This window comes from Drosophila sechellia, chromosome X, assembly GCF_004382195.2.
Source record: "Drosophila sechellia strain sech25 chromosome X, ASM438219v1, whole genome shotgun sequence".
Classification (NCBI taxonomy): domain Eukaryota; kingdom Metazoa; phylum Arthropoda; class Insecta; order Diptera; family Drosophilidae; genus Drosophila; species Drosophila sechellia.
Window position 1 is genome coordinate 8154935 of NC_045954.1, and position 16622 is coordinate 8171556.

General features: G+C 40.6%; 2 protein-coding genes and 1 long non-coding RNA gene across 3 annotated transcripts; 1 reads left to right on the forward strand and 2 right to left on the reverse strand.

Moving 5' to 3' along the window:
• LOC6619800 (GPI transamidase component PIG-T) lies at positions 1 to 2746 on the reverse strand. Its single transcript, XM_002043977.2, has 3 exons — positions 2557 to 2746; positions 2255 to 2490; positions 1 to 2068 (listed from the first exon to the last, which is right to left on the reverse strand). Exons 2-3 carry the CDS (start codon positions 2427 to 2429, stop codon positions 336 to 338), a joined length of 1908 nt encoding a protein of 635 aa, XP_002044013.1. The 5' UTR covers positions 2430 to 2490; positions 2557 to 2746; the 3' UTR covers positions 1 to 335.
• Positions 2747 to 3805: 1059 nt separating this feature from the next.
• On the reverse strand, positions 3806 to 6678 carry LOC6619801. The gene is made up of 4 exons (XM_032724761.1): positions 4999 to 6678; positions 4435 to 4698; positions 4259 to 4365; positions 3806 to 4194 (listed from the first exon to the last, which is right to left on the reverse strand). The coding sequence occupies exon 1, from the start codon at positions 5883 to 5885 to the stop codon at positions 5679 to 5681; it is 207 nt and encodes a 68-aa protein (XP_032580652.1). The 5' UTR covers positions 5886 to 6678; the 3' UTR covers positions 3806 to 4194; positions 4259 to 4365; positions 4435 to 4698; positions 4999 to 5678.
• Positions 6519 to 7141, forward strand: LOC116802001. The gene is made up of 2 exons (XR_004362402.1): positions 6519 to 6604; positions 6677 to 7141. It is a non-coding gene; the product is annotated as an uncharacterized LOC116802001 (long non-coding RNA).
• The last annotated feature ends 9481 nt before the right edge of the window (positions 7142 to 16622 follow it).

Here is a 16622-nt window from a genome sequence, read left to right on the forward strand (position 1 = left end):
TGCATTTTAACTTTTTGTTTATTTGGTTACAAATTTGGTTAGCTTTCTCAGCTGAAAGTATTACTTTGCAATTCTCATTCTAACATTGTTTATACACATTTCGATAACTATATCTATATATAGAATCCCATGCCCATGGCGATTTCTTTGATTTTCTTAGCAACATAACTGAAAATACTGGTTTTGAACACCGCCGAATAATTTGATAAAATCTTAAAAATCGAAAATTGCAACCCGGTTTTGTACCCTTGTAATACACTTTATTGGAATTGCCCGGGTATACTATCAGTGGGAGCTTATCACGACTCCCGGTGGCTGTTTTTGTGTATCATCTCCTAGTCCTGCTCCTCCTCCTCCTCGTCGAGATCCTCCAGCAGCGGCTGGTCGCCCGATGGACCGCCTGGCGATATCGCTGGTCTCGCCGACGCAACTCCAGTTGCATCCGATGCTGCTGCTCCTGCCGCTGGCAATCCTTCGCCCTCCGCAGCTGCCTCTTCGGCGGCCTTGCCGCGCCGGAAAATCTGGTTGAAGATCTTCTTAACAAAGTTCTTCGGCGCCGACGTCTGACGACCGACAATGATCATCTTGGTGGCCACACTGTGTATGGGTCCGAAGGCCAGGGCAACCACTGTGCACGCGAGACAGATCACATTGTACGGCATGCTGAAGTCCGGCGTGGGCAGCGAGACAATCAGCGCTTCCGTGTGCAAACTGAGCACATAACTCGGCCGGGTCGCATTGAACGAATGCTCGAAGAGATGCCCCTCCGGCGGCAGAGCGCTGTAGTTTCTGCCCATCGGCAGTTGGCTGGACACAATGGCCGAGCCGATGTAGTGGCCGTGATTCGCATCCGGCGGATACTCCAGCCATTTGAGCAGCAGATAATCCACATCGATGCTTATCAGCGCCGATGTCTGGCCGGGCAGCATGAAGCCAATTTCCAAATGGGACGGCAGTTCCCTTTGCTTGCCGGGCGTATAGTGGAGCAGCTTGAAGGGCAATCGCTGGCGTCCGTATTCGTTGACCCGCTGCGGCTTGCGGCGTATGGAAAGGGTGTGCAAATAGGCGTGCACATACCACGGTATCACCTCCTGCAGCATTATGGGCAGGGCGTCGTAGTGCGAGTTCGTCACCTCCGTAACGATCCTGCCGCGCTCCTGGCCGTGCCCCAATAGATAACGATGAACCGTCACCGGTGGCAGCGATGGCTTCGCCAGATTACGACGACGATTTGCGCTCTTTGGCGCCAGCCAGGCAACATTAAACAGCCGTTCGCCGGCCTCCTTGAACTGCTCGTGCATATCGTAGACGGAGTAGACGACACTATGCCCACCACGAGTGGTCTTCACCTCGTGCACGGGTTCCGGAACCAGCTGATAGCGCTCGCCCAGCTCGTTGCGCTGCACATAGATCTTGGAGCTCTCGGCCAGCTCACAGTAGCCATTCAGTCCCATGCCGAACAGGCGGCGCAGCGAGAAATCATTGTTGCTCAGCTCGAACAGCCGGAGATCGTAGACCAAGTTGGCCGTCTGCGTCAGCTCCACAATGCAGTTGTCCTCATCGTGATCCTCGCAGAGCACGCGCACCTTCAATCCCAGCGAATGGTACTTGGTGTTGTGCACATGACCCGAGTTGAGAAGTGAGGCAAAGCCTGAGGCACTGCCGCATGGCAGTAGTTTCTTCCACGGCGTCAGGTTCTCCGTGCACACGATCTCACGCGGCAGTGTGGCGTAGCGAACGAATCTCTGGCCATTGGCTGGCATAAATTGTGGACGGATCAGGTGCCTCGGTGCAATGCTATTCGTATTGTCGACGAAATTCAACGAGGCGCACAACACGCCCGAGAACACGTTGGCCAACGCCTTCCACTGGCTATCCACATCCCGGTTGGTCAGATTTGCGCCACTGAACCACGCCCACATCTCGGCACCGCTGGTTGCCTCCACAATGGGATAGCCCCATGTCTCGTAGCGCCACAGTCCCTGGGTCAGGCCAATGTGCAGCTCCTTCACCGCAAACTGCTGCAACAGCTCCGCAATTACTCGCGGCGTCAATTGGGTGTGGTAAACTGAAAGAGCAAATGGAAGACACAATTATAAGCACTTAATCACTTAACCAGAAGTTCTAATGACGCTTCAATGGGGCAAAGAACGAAGATAGTTCGCTGTATCGAGCGTTGCCTGTACTTCAGTGATGCCGGTGGGGGGTGATCCCCGCCCCATTTTTGAAATCGAAATGATGCGAAAAAACTCACGATTGTCCTTTTCGCCGTAGTGCCAGCGCGTGGTGAACTGAAAGTAGGTGTTGACATGGTCGCCGGACAATGGACGAACCACTAGCTCCTCGTGGAATCGTTCGTCATCGCGTCCCAAATTCGCGCCGGCATTAAATGCAACCAGGAGCAGCAAGACAAACGCCACCGGATACATGCTGGCCCATGGGTTCAGTGCCAGTTTCTCCGCCTTTAATCCGTTTCGGTTCTACCAACAGCTGACAGGGATTCTCCGTTTTAATGTATTTTATTTATTTATTTATTTATTTTGTTTTTTAGGTTACCGCGACCTCCGTTATTGTCGTGGAATTATTTGGCCAACCTCGCGTTTCACGTACATAATTGCCAAGGACTTAAGGTTGGAAAGATTTATATGTTTATTTAAATTTAATGTAGGAAATCTATTATGTCTTGGCAAGCGTTTATGTTTTTTTATGTTTTCGTTTTTAAGACATATACCAGTCTTGGTATTTTTCCAGGGCTGGAAAGTGTTGCCTAGCAGTGTTGTATAAGAAGTGGCATACATTATCGATAACGTTACATGGTCACACATGTTATCGTTTGTAACGTTCATTTCATTCAAAGTAGAAAGAAAGAAGTCTTTTAATTATGTCGATCTCTGTAGATTTAAACTTACAATTGGGATTTTTTAATGTGCCTGGGAAAAGTGGGCAGTATGCTCGCTGTTTGTGCTGCAAATTTTGCGTATTCCTTGTCCCAGTGTTTTTTAATTATTCTGTGTATTTCAGCCGTGGCATCTTTGATGTTCGAAACTGAGCCATCAGTGAAGATTATCTCGAAGCCCCTTAATTTTTGGCAGTTCCTTTCTACTTTAATTTTGCTAAGAGAGAGAAAGAGAAAACGCGAATAAGGAATAACAAATAATGCTCAAATAATGGAAGAAAGAATAGGGAATCCAGAGAGAAAGATAAAATTACAAAACAAATTATTGGAACTCGGAGGCGCGTCAATTATTATTGAAAAAGGAAAAAGGGGACAAATAAACGATTAGACAGACCGTTTTCGGGCAGACCGTTTTATATACCATATATACTGTAAAAATACTACATAATACTCATGGGTGTGGAACTCCGCTTAATTATTGGTTTATGGCCGGGATAAAAATGTTTTTTTTATTATTGCTTATAAAAAAATATGTAGTTAATCAAAAATACATAAAGGAAAAAACAACCCAATTTAAAGCCAGAATTGACGTGTTGAAATGAGCTCATTTCAAAAACTCAAAACCAATTTAAAAGCCTGCATTTTTAAATCAATTTAAATCAACAGAAGCAGCGATTATTTAACAGTTTTCCGGCTTGAGAGTTGCCAAGTTTCTATGTTATTTAATTAGTTAAAATTGGGAATTTTATCAAATGGGATATTTCAAAGGTCTGAGTAAGGGTCACTCTGTATTTACTTCAAAAAATAAGTCTTCGTAAACTACACATTTCATTAGGAACTTTCAATTTTTCAGAACAGTAGTGCAACCAAAATTAAAAACAAAAACTCAAGAGCGAAAAAACAAGTAAGTGCAGTTCTTCAACTTTTTTAATCGATGCTTAAACACAGCGATCATTTATTATAATGTATATTTAACACACATATTTAATATGCAGGCGAATAAAATGAAAAAGTCAACGACAAAAGTCTTCCAAATGAAAAAACGAAAAGTAAAGTTTTCTTTGTACATTTGAAAATGGCAGGTAGTCATTGGCTGATTTCCAAGACCTTTATAAAACTGAGATGAGAAAACTCATCTTTTGGTAATACTAATAAGTAGTGTACATTCATTTCTGGATTATTTCCGAGCAAATCATGTATTTGTATATTGTATATTTTCCTAACTTCTTAGAAGTCATCTGCACGCTTTTGAGCCCAAAAACACCTTGTCCTTGAAATTATTTGTTCCACCTGGGTTCCTATAAGCAAAAGTAGTTTTCTTTTTAGTGCATCTAAAAAGGCAGCTTATTGTTAGCAACTTACATGAAGTCTACGGGGTTTTCAGTTCTTTAAACTTCTTTCTTTTGCGTTGCAATGCCCGCTTACAGCTGTCGTATGCAATTTCCATTTCAACTCCTTTCCGGGTTTATCTAAACCAGAATTGCGAATCGGTTTAGATTAAAGTGCTCATCCTCTTGTCTCATCTACAGTCTACTTACTGTGCCATAACTTTGGAAGTTTTGCTTCCGATTCTTGCTTCTGTCGTTGAGCTTTCATCTGCTTTCGGTCTCTTCACTCTGTGGCTATGATTATGATGCAGTTGCTCCTCGCCGGAGATGACGCCACTCTCGTCCTGCGATAAGCACACACGCGCTTTGCTCGTGCAGGTGGAATCACCATGCGATAGCCTCTTGATTTTGCAACTGGCTGTCGAGCCTCCTTGAATTTTAAACTTTGGTCGCATATCCAGAGCGGTGGAGAATCTGCAATTCAAGTTGTTGTATATGTATATATTGTATGCATACATGTTCTAGCCACTCTGTAAAAGTTAAATGTCCCATTAAACTACCTAAACTAAATGCATGTAGTAGCATAAACAATTTTAAATAAATGTGCCAATTTAATGGAAAAAACAAACCATCCATCACAGCTGATTTGCAAGAGAAGGTTCGAGTCTTTGGTGGGCAGCGAGTTGGTATTTTTGCAGCACATTTTCGCTGCTGTCTGCGCACCATAAAATTGTTTATATTACATTTCAAAAACATTGCCAAGCGTGTATTTACACAAAATATAGACCCTTAAGTCTTATAACCAAAAGGGTAAATATATTTCAACGGGAAAGTGCAGCAAAACCACGCGCGAGTTCGTTTCAACCACATGGTATTCGGTTTGGATTTTTTTTTTTGGTAATTTTCCGCGGCATTCTACCGCACGCGTTAGTGCCATACGCACACGGCTCGCGGGCCATATTATAGCGACGCACCACGGTCACGCTGCTCAAAGTGAAACGGCCAAACGAAGAAGACGTATCGTGTGTGCTCAGACTTGTGCTCTCAAAATTTTTGGTCAACTACATTATTCAGCTCTGGTAGCGAAACAACAACAACAACTACTACTACTCACACTTAACAACAGTACGAACGAAATAACAATGCCGTCGACGCAGCGCCGAAACGCAGATATAATATTTTGTTTAGTTAATTCTTTTGGAGCAAGCAAGTTCTTAAGCGATCGAAAAATAAATGAAATGCAGCCGCCGCACAACATGATATGCAGATTAATTTAAACAAAAAGCGATCAAACTACCGCGGGCGGGGGTTATTTTACCACTATATTTGACAACAATTTGTATACTGTTTTTATTTGCTGCCGTTGTTTTACCTTTTGGCCAGTCATATATATATATATATCTATATATGTATATCTACATAAATGCACATGAAAATTCGCGAAACGGAACACACTATAGAAACGTTAAGCAGCAGCGGCAGTAGCAGCAACAACAACTACTACAACGAACAGAGACGACGTCGAAGGAAAGATTTTTACTCGCGTCGCGGTATACTTCAACTGTTTTTGAACTTTTATTGCGTGTTTGCTGCTGCGACACAACTTGCGCGGCGCCACAAAGCGGAGAAAACGTTGACCGCGTGTGTGTGGCGAAGAGCATGCGCTCTCTCGCCCGTATACGTATACGCGCTGTTGTGTGGTGGTGTGCGTGTCTGCGCCAGTCGGTACGCGATTTCAGTTGCGCCGCTCGTTTCGCTCGCGTTTATCGCGACTCACACACTAAAGTGAAGGCGGGCGACAAGCGCTGCCATTGCCAATGCCACAGTGTTGTCCGTTGTTCGCCGCGTTCGCTCTCGCCGCAACTCGAGTCGATATGCCCGAATTCGCCGCCGCGCCTGGCTGTGTGTGACTTGCTTGCTCCAAATTTAGACGACCCCTCCCCTCATTATTGTTTTCCTCCCCCGTCTCAGTTTAGAATTGTAACTAAAACAGATCACAAGCCAAAAAAAAAACAAAGAAAAACCTAAAGAAATATCAACCAAAAGTGTGCAAATCAAAAAGATTCTACAATCCGAATCGAAAACAAAAACATAAGAACCACAAAAGCAGCAGCAGCAGAAAGAGACACAGAGAGCAGCGAAAAGTTAACTGCGAATTCATCGGCTGAAGCAAAGCAGCGGAGCCCAAGTGCAAGCGAGACGGCAGCAGAGCTCCGCTGCAAGGCAACGGGATAGAAAGAGAGATAAATAGAGAGACAGCGCAGCAGCGATAGAGTTTGAGCAGGCGGGAGAGCGAGTAACGGCGGCGACAGCAACACAGCCACAAAAGAGAACGAGTGAGGGAGGGAGAGCTAGACGACGACCTACTACACAAAAAAAGGTGATAATTTTTTCATTTCATTCTTTTACCTTTTGATTTTTCTTTCTTTACCCCCTTCGAATTTCGTTTTAGTTGTATTTTGTGGTATCTATAGTTAATACATCTTGTACGCCTAGTCTAGTTTTAAGTGAAAATCGTACGAAAAAAAACCAAAAATTGCCAAAGCAAATAATGTAACTTGCTCTCTCTCTCTCTCTCCCTCGCACAGTTCCTCTAGCTCTCGCTCTCATTTCATAACTCGTTTTGCATAAATTTCATATATTTTATTAATTTGTATATTTCTTTGTTCAACCCAACTAAGAATCAAACGCCTTTCCTAATTCTCGTCCAAAAAGTCCAATCAATTCAAAATCATTACGAATTTCGATTTGCAGCTTTGTAGCTCACTTTCATTGAAACCGCAAAGAAAAAATTGAGAGAGGGAGAGTGTGAACATTTAACAGTAACGAGGGCTGTTATTAACATTTCAGCGGTGCATAAAAGAAACCAATAAACATTAACCAAAAAAAAAGAGAGTTGCTAAAAACCAAACAAAAATGTCTGCATTTTTCAATCCTTTCGAGTGTGTTTTGTGGGCGGGCTGACGTCTGACATCACGCGGGGCTGCTTCTTTTGCTCCTAGTTACTTTTCTTGGCCCAGAGCTGTGTGGAACGATTCATAGTAAAAAAGTATCGTTGGTTTACAATGGGCACATTGGAGCACTTTTCTATGGAAAGTGCACCACTTGCCGCCCAATGTGTTTTTTCTCTCTTTTTCGCTGCCCCAGCGGCAAATCTTTATCCTTTCGCATCAAATTCGCCCTCTAACAGTGCGCGTTAACATGAAAGCGCTAACAGCGGCGGGGCAGCCAGAGAACAAAGCGAAAGGGTGAGGGAGGGAGAGTTAGTCAGTGGATGAGTGTTCGCCAGCAAATCGTAATATACTTTTGTAACAGACCACTGCTTCGGGCCGCGCTGGCGGCAGACTGAACCGTGTTGTCACACATTGAAAATTTCAACAAACTTCGCTACGCTGCCGACGTCGACGTCCCCACGCCAAATTAACCAAGCGAGTGCGAGCGAGTATTGGCTCTTGAATTCGCCGCACGCTCACTTGTCGCTTTGTCGCCGGCCGCTCTCCGTCTCGCTCTCGTTTTCGGGGAATAATTTCAATGATTTTTCTTTCCTTTGAAAAGAAGTTTCTAGCAGTTGTAGTTGTAGTCGGCCATGGGCTAAGATTGTATTTTTATGTCGCTCTTCGTTCGTAAATTTCACTTAGTTTGGATATTTTATCATTTTACGAGGGGTTTTGAGCAGTTGTAACTCATTTTTGCACTTGTAGTTTACGCAAGTTATACTTTTGTTTCGGCATAGCTTAAGTTTTCTCCCACAAATGTTAAATTGGTAGGCTTTCTTTCGGGTATACGCTTTTGACTGTAGGTTTTCATTATTTATAAGAAATATTGGTTTCATAGCAACAAGTACTTATGTACATATGTATGTGATTACGCCACTTTCTAGCCTATTTGCTCATTTCGTACATTTTAGACAAATCAATGAATATTTCTAATTTTCAACATATTCTATATTACAATGACTAGCTGAAATATGTAGCCTTCATTGGTGGTCGTTCATATAATGTTTTTTCCCCACTATCTTATCTCTTTTGATTGGATTTTACATGTTTAAGGGGTCAAAATGAGTGTATTTTTCAATGCTCAATTTGCTTCCGTTTTTCAGCATGCTCACTCACGCACACACTTGTACGCTTTAAACGCTTGCGGTTCTGTGTGTGCGTGTATGTAAATGTCTAATACTTATGTCAATTTTCCCTAGTGATGTAATAGATTTTTTAGGTGCGGCTTCTTTTTCCGCCTTCATTCGCTCTGTCATGTTCCACACATTTTCATGCTCTTTAAATTATTTTTTTTTTTAGTTTGCCAACGAGGTCAGACTGGCACACAATACACATACAAATGCACGTGCATTATGAGCGCGCGCACACAGAGACACATCCCTAAATAAATCGCAGTTTGCAGTTCTCCCTTCCACCCTTGCTCTTCTCTGTCTCTCTTTTGTCTACCTTTCATATGCCCTACCTGTCAGCGATCGCTGTTGTTGTTACTGTTAAATGCATCTGTTACACTCCTCTTCTTTCTTAAAACCTTACTTCCGGCTTGATCATCCATCTCATGCTCTCCCTCCTCTCGCTTATTCTCACTGTTTCAGCATAAATCAGTTGCCCGCATTATGTTATCGCTAAATTCTAGTGTATGTGTGTGTGCTGGTTGGGTGTATCTGTATCAGCTTGTAGTATTACTAAGCCTTGTTTCGGTTTCACGCCCTTTTTATTTAATTATCTGTAGAATGTGCGGCAATCCAGAGATTCCGATTCCGTTATCCCTCATTAAGAAAAGTAAACACCAGCCTTAATATGTAAACATTACGCATTTACATACATACATACATACGCATTACATACATATGTACCTAAATACAAACCAAAAATATTGCCGATATAGTATTACGAATTTTAAGAATCAAGCTCGACCTAGTTATTGTTTGTTTCATTATTTACTCGGTCTGTAATATTAAAAGTAACTGTGGTCGCATTTTCCAAAAGTAGAGCAGAAAGCATTGGCTTTACCCCTTTTGTTCCTCCCATTTTCCGACCGATTGAAATACGCAAATGATTGATGTAACTTTGTTAGTGCTCGCTTCCTTTGCCTTTAAATTAAGCCCATTAAAATTAATTAAGATATTGACCCAGTTCGCTGGCAGTCGTCGGAAAACCGCCGGTACAGAAATAAAATTGTTTCAAGTGCCTGACATTTTTACATTAAAGCGACATGACGTCATTAGATGAACTTGTTGTGCTCAGTTTGCTTTTGTTTGGTTTCTGCTGGAAAACGAGCATAAGCAGTTAATAATTGGCAGTGATTGCAATAAATGCAAATGTTCTTTTTTAAATGGAGCATGCAAAAAGAATATAAGGGGAGAAATCAGCAGAGATTGCAAATAAAAACTATAAACAAACCACGAAATACTTTAATTTATAGTATGTATGTATGTGTATGTACATGTACATTAGTTTGAGTGCTTGAACTGCGAAATTCCACTGTATTCCGTTGGTTTCTTTATTTTCCATATCTCGCTGGATGGCGGTAAAAGGGGGAAGCAGAAGGTCTGAGTTAGAAAAACAAATGCCTTTAAAGTAATTGTGATAAGGCGATAAGCCACTACAAATTTTTCTGCTTGATAATTGATTTCGAATTCAAACCATTTGTTTATTTTGGGCTGGAAATATTTCAATGCTGTTTCTTTCCGCTCTCGCCTTCCACTCTCTTTCTTTTTCCCTCTCTCGCCTTTTTTGTCACTTCTTTCGCTTCTCATCTTCATCAACCTGTTGTTATTATTGCTTCTTTTTAGTGGGCAATTAAAATGAGCAGAAAAAATAACAACTAAGAAGAAAATGAGCAACGGTAAATTTAACTTGCTTGTGTGAGCGGGATGGCAAATCTCTGTTGTAAATGATATTAGTTTGAAGTCTGCATATGTATCTATGTTTTTGTACATATTCAATAATGTAAGCAAGCGAATTTTTGCCGTACATAAACAACCTTGTTTCGTCTTTTTTTTTTGTAGCATTTTCGTTTTGTTTTTTCTCAATGATTTTTTTTACTCATTTCGAATACATTTCAAAACAAACAATACAAATTCATTGATTTCGACTTTTACTTTCCTCCGCATAACTGTAAATTTTTTGCGCCTCCGCTGTGGTCGCTTTCTTTGTGGCGTCTTCTTCCACGGCAGAACACCAGCGCAAAAGAGAATCGAAATCTTGGACAGAGAGAGAAATAAGTGTGTCATCCACATGCCTTTTATTCAGTTTGACCCCCTTTTTCCCAAAGTGTAATGCGTAAGCATTGAAGGATTAACCATTAAATTTTGCTAAGTATTTTTTCACTTCTCTGACGTCAGCCAATAAAAAACTACAACCCAGCCTAAAGCAACAAATGTATGTAAATGTACATATACATGTCTGTGTGTATGTATATTGCTTTAATTGATTAACACGCAAAATGTTGTATTTGTATTTTTAAATGAAGCGCAATGAAAATAAAATTACAAGGAGGCACTCAAAGCGCAGTCACAGTGGATTAAAATGTTTTTCGTAATTTCCTATTACAAATATTGCTGTTCTTGAGACAGTGTTTAATGGTGGAACTCATTGCCAAGGAGCTCACTTTTATTAGTTCGTACATACGTACATACATATGTATGTATATTTTTTTTATTATTTGTTGGTCGAACACACGCATTGTGGTTACAACGAGTTAGCAGTTTAGGCAAAACGCAATCAATTAGCACATGGTTTATGCCAACAGCAATGCCACTCTACGTATTTATAAATATCTGCTTATATATTTACATATACCAATGTATCTATGTACGTACATACATATGTACATATCTTCGCTTTTCACGAACAACGAACAGTAGCAGCAAGGTCAGCGATAAAAGCTAATTTCCTTTCCGTCTGACTTTTTATCCTGTCTCGCCAGACAGCCACGAAATCCCCCAACAAACTCCCCGAACTTTTCGTTTGAACCTTCGCCCCTTGAGTGTATTGATTTCATTATCCAACACCGAAGCCTTAAAAACGTGGGACAACTTCCAAATACTCTATAATTGAATTGGGGTTTTTATTCTATGCTAATATAGATATATGGTTATATGCTAATATGGATGTGGATGTGGATGGTTCTCTTTCGCTGTCTCAGGCAATTGTCTACCCATTTTGTAGCTTTCCTCTGGTTTTTAGATACAAAGAACAGCAACGGTCACATCAATAGTGCAACAGACCATGGAAGAAACCCGGTTATGATACGAAAATCTATCCAAATGCCTCCCAATTAGCAAAATGACCAAAATTTTCAAAAATTCTAAAATGCCCATAAAGTTGCCTTTGAGTTTTCTGTAAGTCCTAATAATGACATTTCCATTTGATACCTGACCAGTCAGTTGAACAAAATCAGTTGAACTCAATCGGTTGAGCAATACGGAGCAAAAAAGCAGTGCATAAAAAAAAAAAACAAAAAAATATAACATAAAAAAGAACACAAATTTATTTGAAAAAAAATTTTTTTTGATCGAAAACTTGTGTTAGTGGTGCTAATATCGTGACCCAGAGTGCGCAGGCAAGTACACACATGCAAATGTTTAATTTGTATTTTCAGCACACCTGGAACAAATTTTTTATTCTCCTTTTGCTTCCTTGCGTATTTTCTGTGCCTTTGTCTATGACCAGCTGTTTTGTTCAGTTTTGTTAAGTTTTTCCCTTATTTTCTGCAACACCCACTTAGAACAAAAATTGAATTTATAAAAATCAGTCCCTAGTTGTTTCAAATTTCATACCCCCATTTTCGTTTCTTTAACCCTCAACAACAATTCATCATCCTAATCAATGCGTTGATTTTAACATTGAAACTCTTAAGCTGTACCCTAAATTGTAGGGTATTTAGGAACTACAATTCATTACCCTTGTCTGGGGGCCTTGAAGTTGCCCTCTTCTCTCTTCCCAGCGATTCTCCAGTTCGCTACCCCCCGTTTCCCCTCTCGAAATAACGGTAAATAATAACAAATCGGCAGCTGACTCCGTCTGCAATCCCATAGTGGCTAGTCTCTTTTTTTTTTTTTTTTTTTTTGTGTAGGACATGTCATCGACTTGGTTTTTGTTGCTTGTCTGCTTCTTCGCTTTCTTCTTCTTGGCGTCTCTTCTGCTTTTGTGCAAAGGAGCGTTTAAAAGAAAAGGGGAGAAGGTTAGACACTTGGCAAAAAAGAATATACCAGTTCAATGACTTAGAGGCGTCCAACGATTTCGGGGTTGTCTTTTATATTTACTGTTATTGCCCTTTTCCCCATGGGACATTCTTGAATATCTAATATGGAGCATGTCGTTTTCAACACTGGCACGTACTCTCTAGAAATTGTTATAATATTCTTATTTTTGTTTATCATATTGAGTCATACGCTGTCGACTGAGTGCACTGAACAAATTATGTATTCATGCAGTTAAGCATACAAATGTACATATAGATTAGTGATGTGTGTATGTGCATGCATATGTACATACATGCATGGGGTGTTTGTTTATCTATCTTGGTAATGGGATTTTTGTAGAGCTCGTAGATTTCTCGTGCACGCAGCATTTCCGCTCTCCGGGTTTTGGTTTTTGGATGTGAATGTTTCTGTTTCGCTGACCCAGGCAATTGTCAACCCATTTTTTAGCTCCCCTCTGGTTTTTAGATACAAAGAACAACAGCGGTCACAACAGTAGTGCAACAGACCATGGCAGAAAACCGGTTATGATGCGAAAGTCTAGCCAAAAACTGATTTTCTCATTAGCAAAAATAAAGAAATGACTAGGTCAAAATTTCCAAAAATTCCAAAAATTCAATAATGTCCATCAAGTTGCCTTTGAGTTTTCTGTAAGTCCTAATAATGACATTTCCATTTGAAACCTTACAAGCCAGTTGAACAAAATCAGTTGAACTAAATCGGTTGAGCAATACGGATCAAAAAAGCAGTGCATAAATAAAAAAAAAAAACAAATTTATTTGAAAAAAAAATTTTCTTTTGATCGAAAACTTGTGTTAGTGGTGCTAATATCGTGACCCAGAGTGCGCAGGCAAGTGGTACACACATGCAAATGTTAATTTGTATCTTCAGCACACCTGGAACAAATTTTTCATTCCTGCCTATTCTCCTTTTGTTTCCTTGCCTATTTTCTGTGCCTTTGTCTTTGACCAGCTGTGTTGCTTATTTTATTTTCCTCATATTTTGCCACACCCACTAAACGGTCTTCTCCTCTTTTCGTTGCAGGCTCCGTGGTCGCGATTGCCAGCGTCTGCGACAACCAAGAAAACAAAAAAAGAAAAAAAAACCATTCAAATAATTAAGGTGAGTAATCCAAAGCGATCAATCGCTATCGATAAAAATGATACCAATGTCAAGTGCAATGTTAATCGCGAATGTTAACTGGTTAATCGCGTCTGCTAACCACTCAAACGGCGAAACACGTGCAAAAAGTTTTTCTCTGAGTAATGCGAAGAATTGATGACGAAGCCCCAAAGCCGGTCGTCTCTCTTCAAAAAAAAAACCCCAGCCCCTCTCTTCTATTTCCCTAACTGGTTTTTCTTGCATGACTTATTCGGTTACCATGTGCACCCAAAGTTGAAGTCTGCTAAAGTAGATGCTGTAATTGAGAAACGTGAGTGCTAAGTTAGCAATTGTTACAGATTACATTCGAAATTTTCTAAGCATACCTATGTTAAATGATCAATGGTTGTCTTACTTATTAAAGTTGTTTTTTTTATAAAACAACCAACGAAGGATTTTAAATTATCGCAAGTTTGCCAACCATCTGCTCTGCCATTCCGTAGATTTGTGTATGACTTATCCTTATTGATGAGGTCACTTAAAAGACCGTGACTAAGTCTTTACCCTGCTTGCTCAACATGCAACTAAACGGAATTCGATGAATCAGCTTTTTGCATGATTTTAAGAGTTACATTCAATTTAAGGTATTTTTTTCAAATGCACATATGTAAGTACATATGTATGTACACATCTCTCCTCTTGACTGACGTCAACATTGAACAATTGCGTCCTGGTTTTATTTTTCGACATTTTGCATGTTTGCGACTGACGCATGTTCTTCTGGCCCCTTCCCCACTACTTACATACGTACAGCCAAGATGTCATAAAAACGTATTATAAAAAAAAAAAAAATAATCAAAAAGATTGTTGCTACCATCTTTGGTTGTACATATGTACATATGTGCGTTTATTGGACAGGGTTATTTTTCGTCGATTGGCTGATACTTTTTTGGCTCGCCATTGTAACAGCAAATTTGGGTCACTGTAACAGAGTTCCTGCTGACTGTTAACTTAATCGTAACTATAGAAACGCAAAGTAAATCGAAATATTCTATGAGGATTAATAATAACAATACAAATTAATAATAAACTGATTAGAATAAACATAAAGGGTTCCAATGTAAGACCTAACAGCACTTGTCCTACTGTAAATGTAACTGTAAAGCTGAGCTATCGCTTACAGTGATGGTGAAATGCAGTTGTTATTGTAGTTGGTGCTATTATCATGATTCACGTACCGCTCCGCTCCAAGAATTTTCTGGAGAGGCAGCGAAACAGGTGCTGGGCCCCCACTTCCCCTTCCCCTTCCCGTCACTCTCGCACCCACTCCCTCTGCTCCATTGGGGCATGAAAACGAACGTGAGCGGTGGCACGAACAAACATGTTGCGCGGATGTGTGGCAGCACTTGTTATATCCGCCGGATGATTGTGATTACAATGTGCGGTCACATTGCAAGTGCATCGTTCTATGAGCATCGTTTTTTAAAATCAAAAAATTATTTTAAATAACTATAAAAACAATTCATACTTAATTTTACAATTTGACATGCCTTGTGCGGCGATCAAAAGAAATACACAGATTTAAAATGCACTCCCCGTTTTTGTTTCTTCGACTGATACACCCATCAAATGTGGAACGGAAATAAATAAATACGTACAATAAACGGGGAATTGTGGTGTACATACGTACATACATATGTATCTGAGTGCGCTCGTTTGCATATTTTATTGTAGTTTATGATTCCTCTTGTCAGACACGTACATAGCTCACATTTCGAAAGCCTTCTCGAATCTTGAACAACGAGTCGAGTTCCACTGAAATTGGATAGCTCCCCGAATTTGTGGGCGGAAAATGGGGCGGCAAAAAAGAAAAGGGGCGAAAAAATTCCTTGAATCGTGGGAAATATTATAATAAATCATTCGAGACAGTTTCAAATTTGATGTGATGTGATAGCACAAAAGAGTTGAACACTATAACTAGGCATACAGTTCCCAATCGGTTTTTAATTCCCTGCCGAAATGAGATGTCATGTGGGCACAGTCAAGACTCGTAAAGCGTAAATTATACCATTTATGGCCGACAACTTTTTATTGAAATAGCAAAGTGCATAGCTCATGGTTTCGGGTGTGTGCACTGTACTTAAAGCGAGGTTAGCCGTCATAGATTTATAAAATATTAAGTAGAAGTAATAAACGATCAAGCCAAAATGGCAGCTCGTCAATTGTGAATTGTGTATTGTCGCTTGCCCTTGAACCTGACTTTTGCGCTTCTCTTTATTTTGTTTCTGTTTGCCGTGTGCTCACTGTTTTCGTGCTTTTTGTTGGTTATTATTCTTAGTATAATGCCTTTTGTTTTATCTGGTGCTCATCCTCTCTCTCACTCTCACTCCAACCCCCTTCCCCGTCAACGAAATTGCGTACAACTCCTCTTCCTTCCCTTCACACATTGCAGAGTGTTGTTCTCGTTTTCATTTTCGTTTTGGGTTAATGAACTGAAATTTTACCGTTTTTTGTTGTTTGCTTATATCTAGGGGCACTTTTTGCGTAAATTTAAATTTTTCATTTCTCTCGGTGCTCGCGCTAGTGTTTGCGCGAGCGTGTTTGTGTGTGTGTTAGGCGGAGTTTAAATTTGATTTCGATCAAATATTTTTGCACATTTTTCGCATTTTCTTTTGGTTGGGCTGCCATGGTGCTATTCTTCTTTCTTCTTTATTGAAATTCAAGCAATGAGCGGCATTTGCATTTATTGTGCATTTGATTTCGCTTTTATTGCTTCCTATTTTCGACCCTCTTTGTAGTTGCTGTGCTTCTGTTGCCGAGCTGTTAAAAATAGTCGTTGCTCATGGTAAGAGAGAAGAGAGAGAGAAAGAGAGTGAGAGCGAAGAGAGCGAAGAGCGCGCGAAATGTCAAACAAAGCAAAACAAACTGTCAAATGTCGACGTCATGTGAGTGCGCACACACACGCACGCTCGCGCGCACGCAGCAATTGTTTGGTGCAAGTGACGTTTCCCATTTCTTTTTGTTTTGCTTCGTTTCGTTTGCTGATTACTATTTACAGAAAATAACGGCAAGTTGCGACGCGAATTAACTGTGATCC

Bases quoted from the DNA above. Each gene is read 5' to 3' on its own strand.
- LOC6619800 (XM_002043977.2), bottom strand. From the start codon at position 2,429: ATGTATCCGGTGGCGTTTGTCTTGCTGCTCCTGGTTGCATTTAATGCC. The intron at 2,069-2,254 runs GTGAGTTTTTTC...TTGCTCTTTCAG, and splicing joins CTACGGCGAAAAGGACAATC to TTTACCACACCCAATTGACG.
- LOC6619801 (XM_032724761.1), bottom strand. From the start codon at position 5,885: ATGCTCTTCGCCACACACACGCGGTCAACGTTTTCTCCGCTTTGTGGC.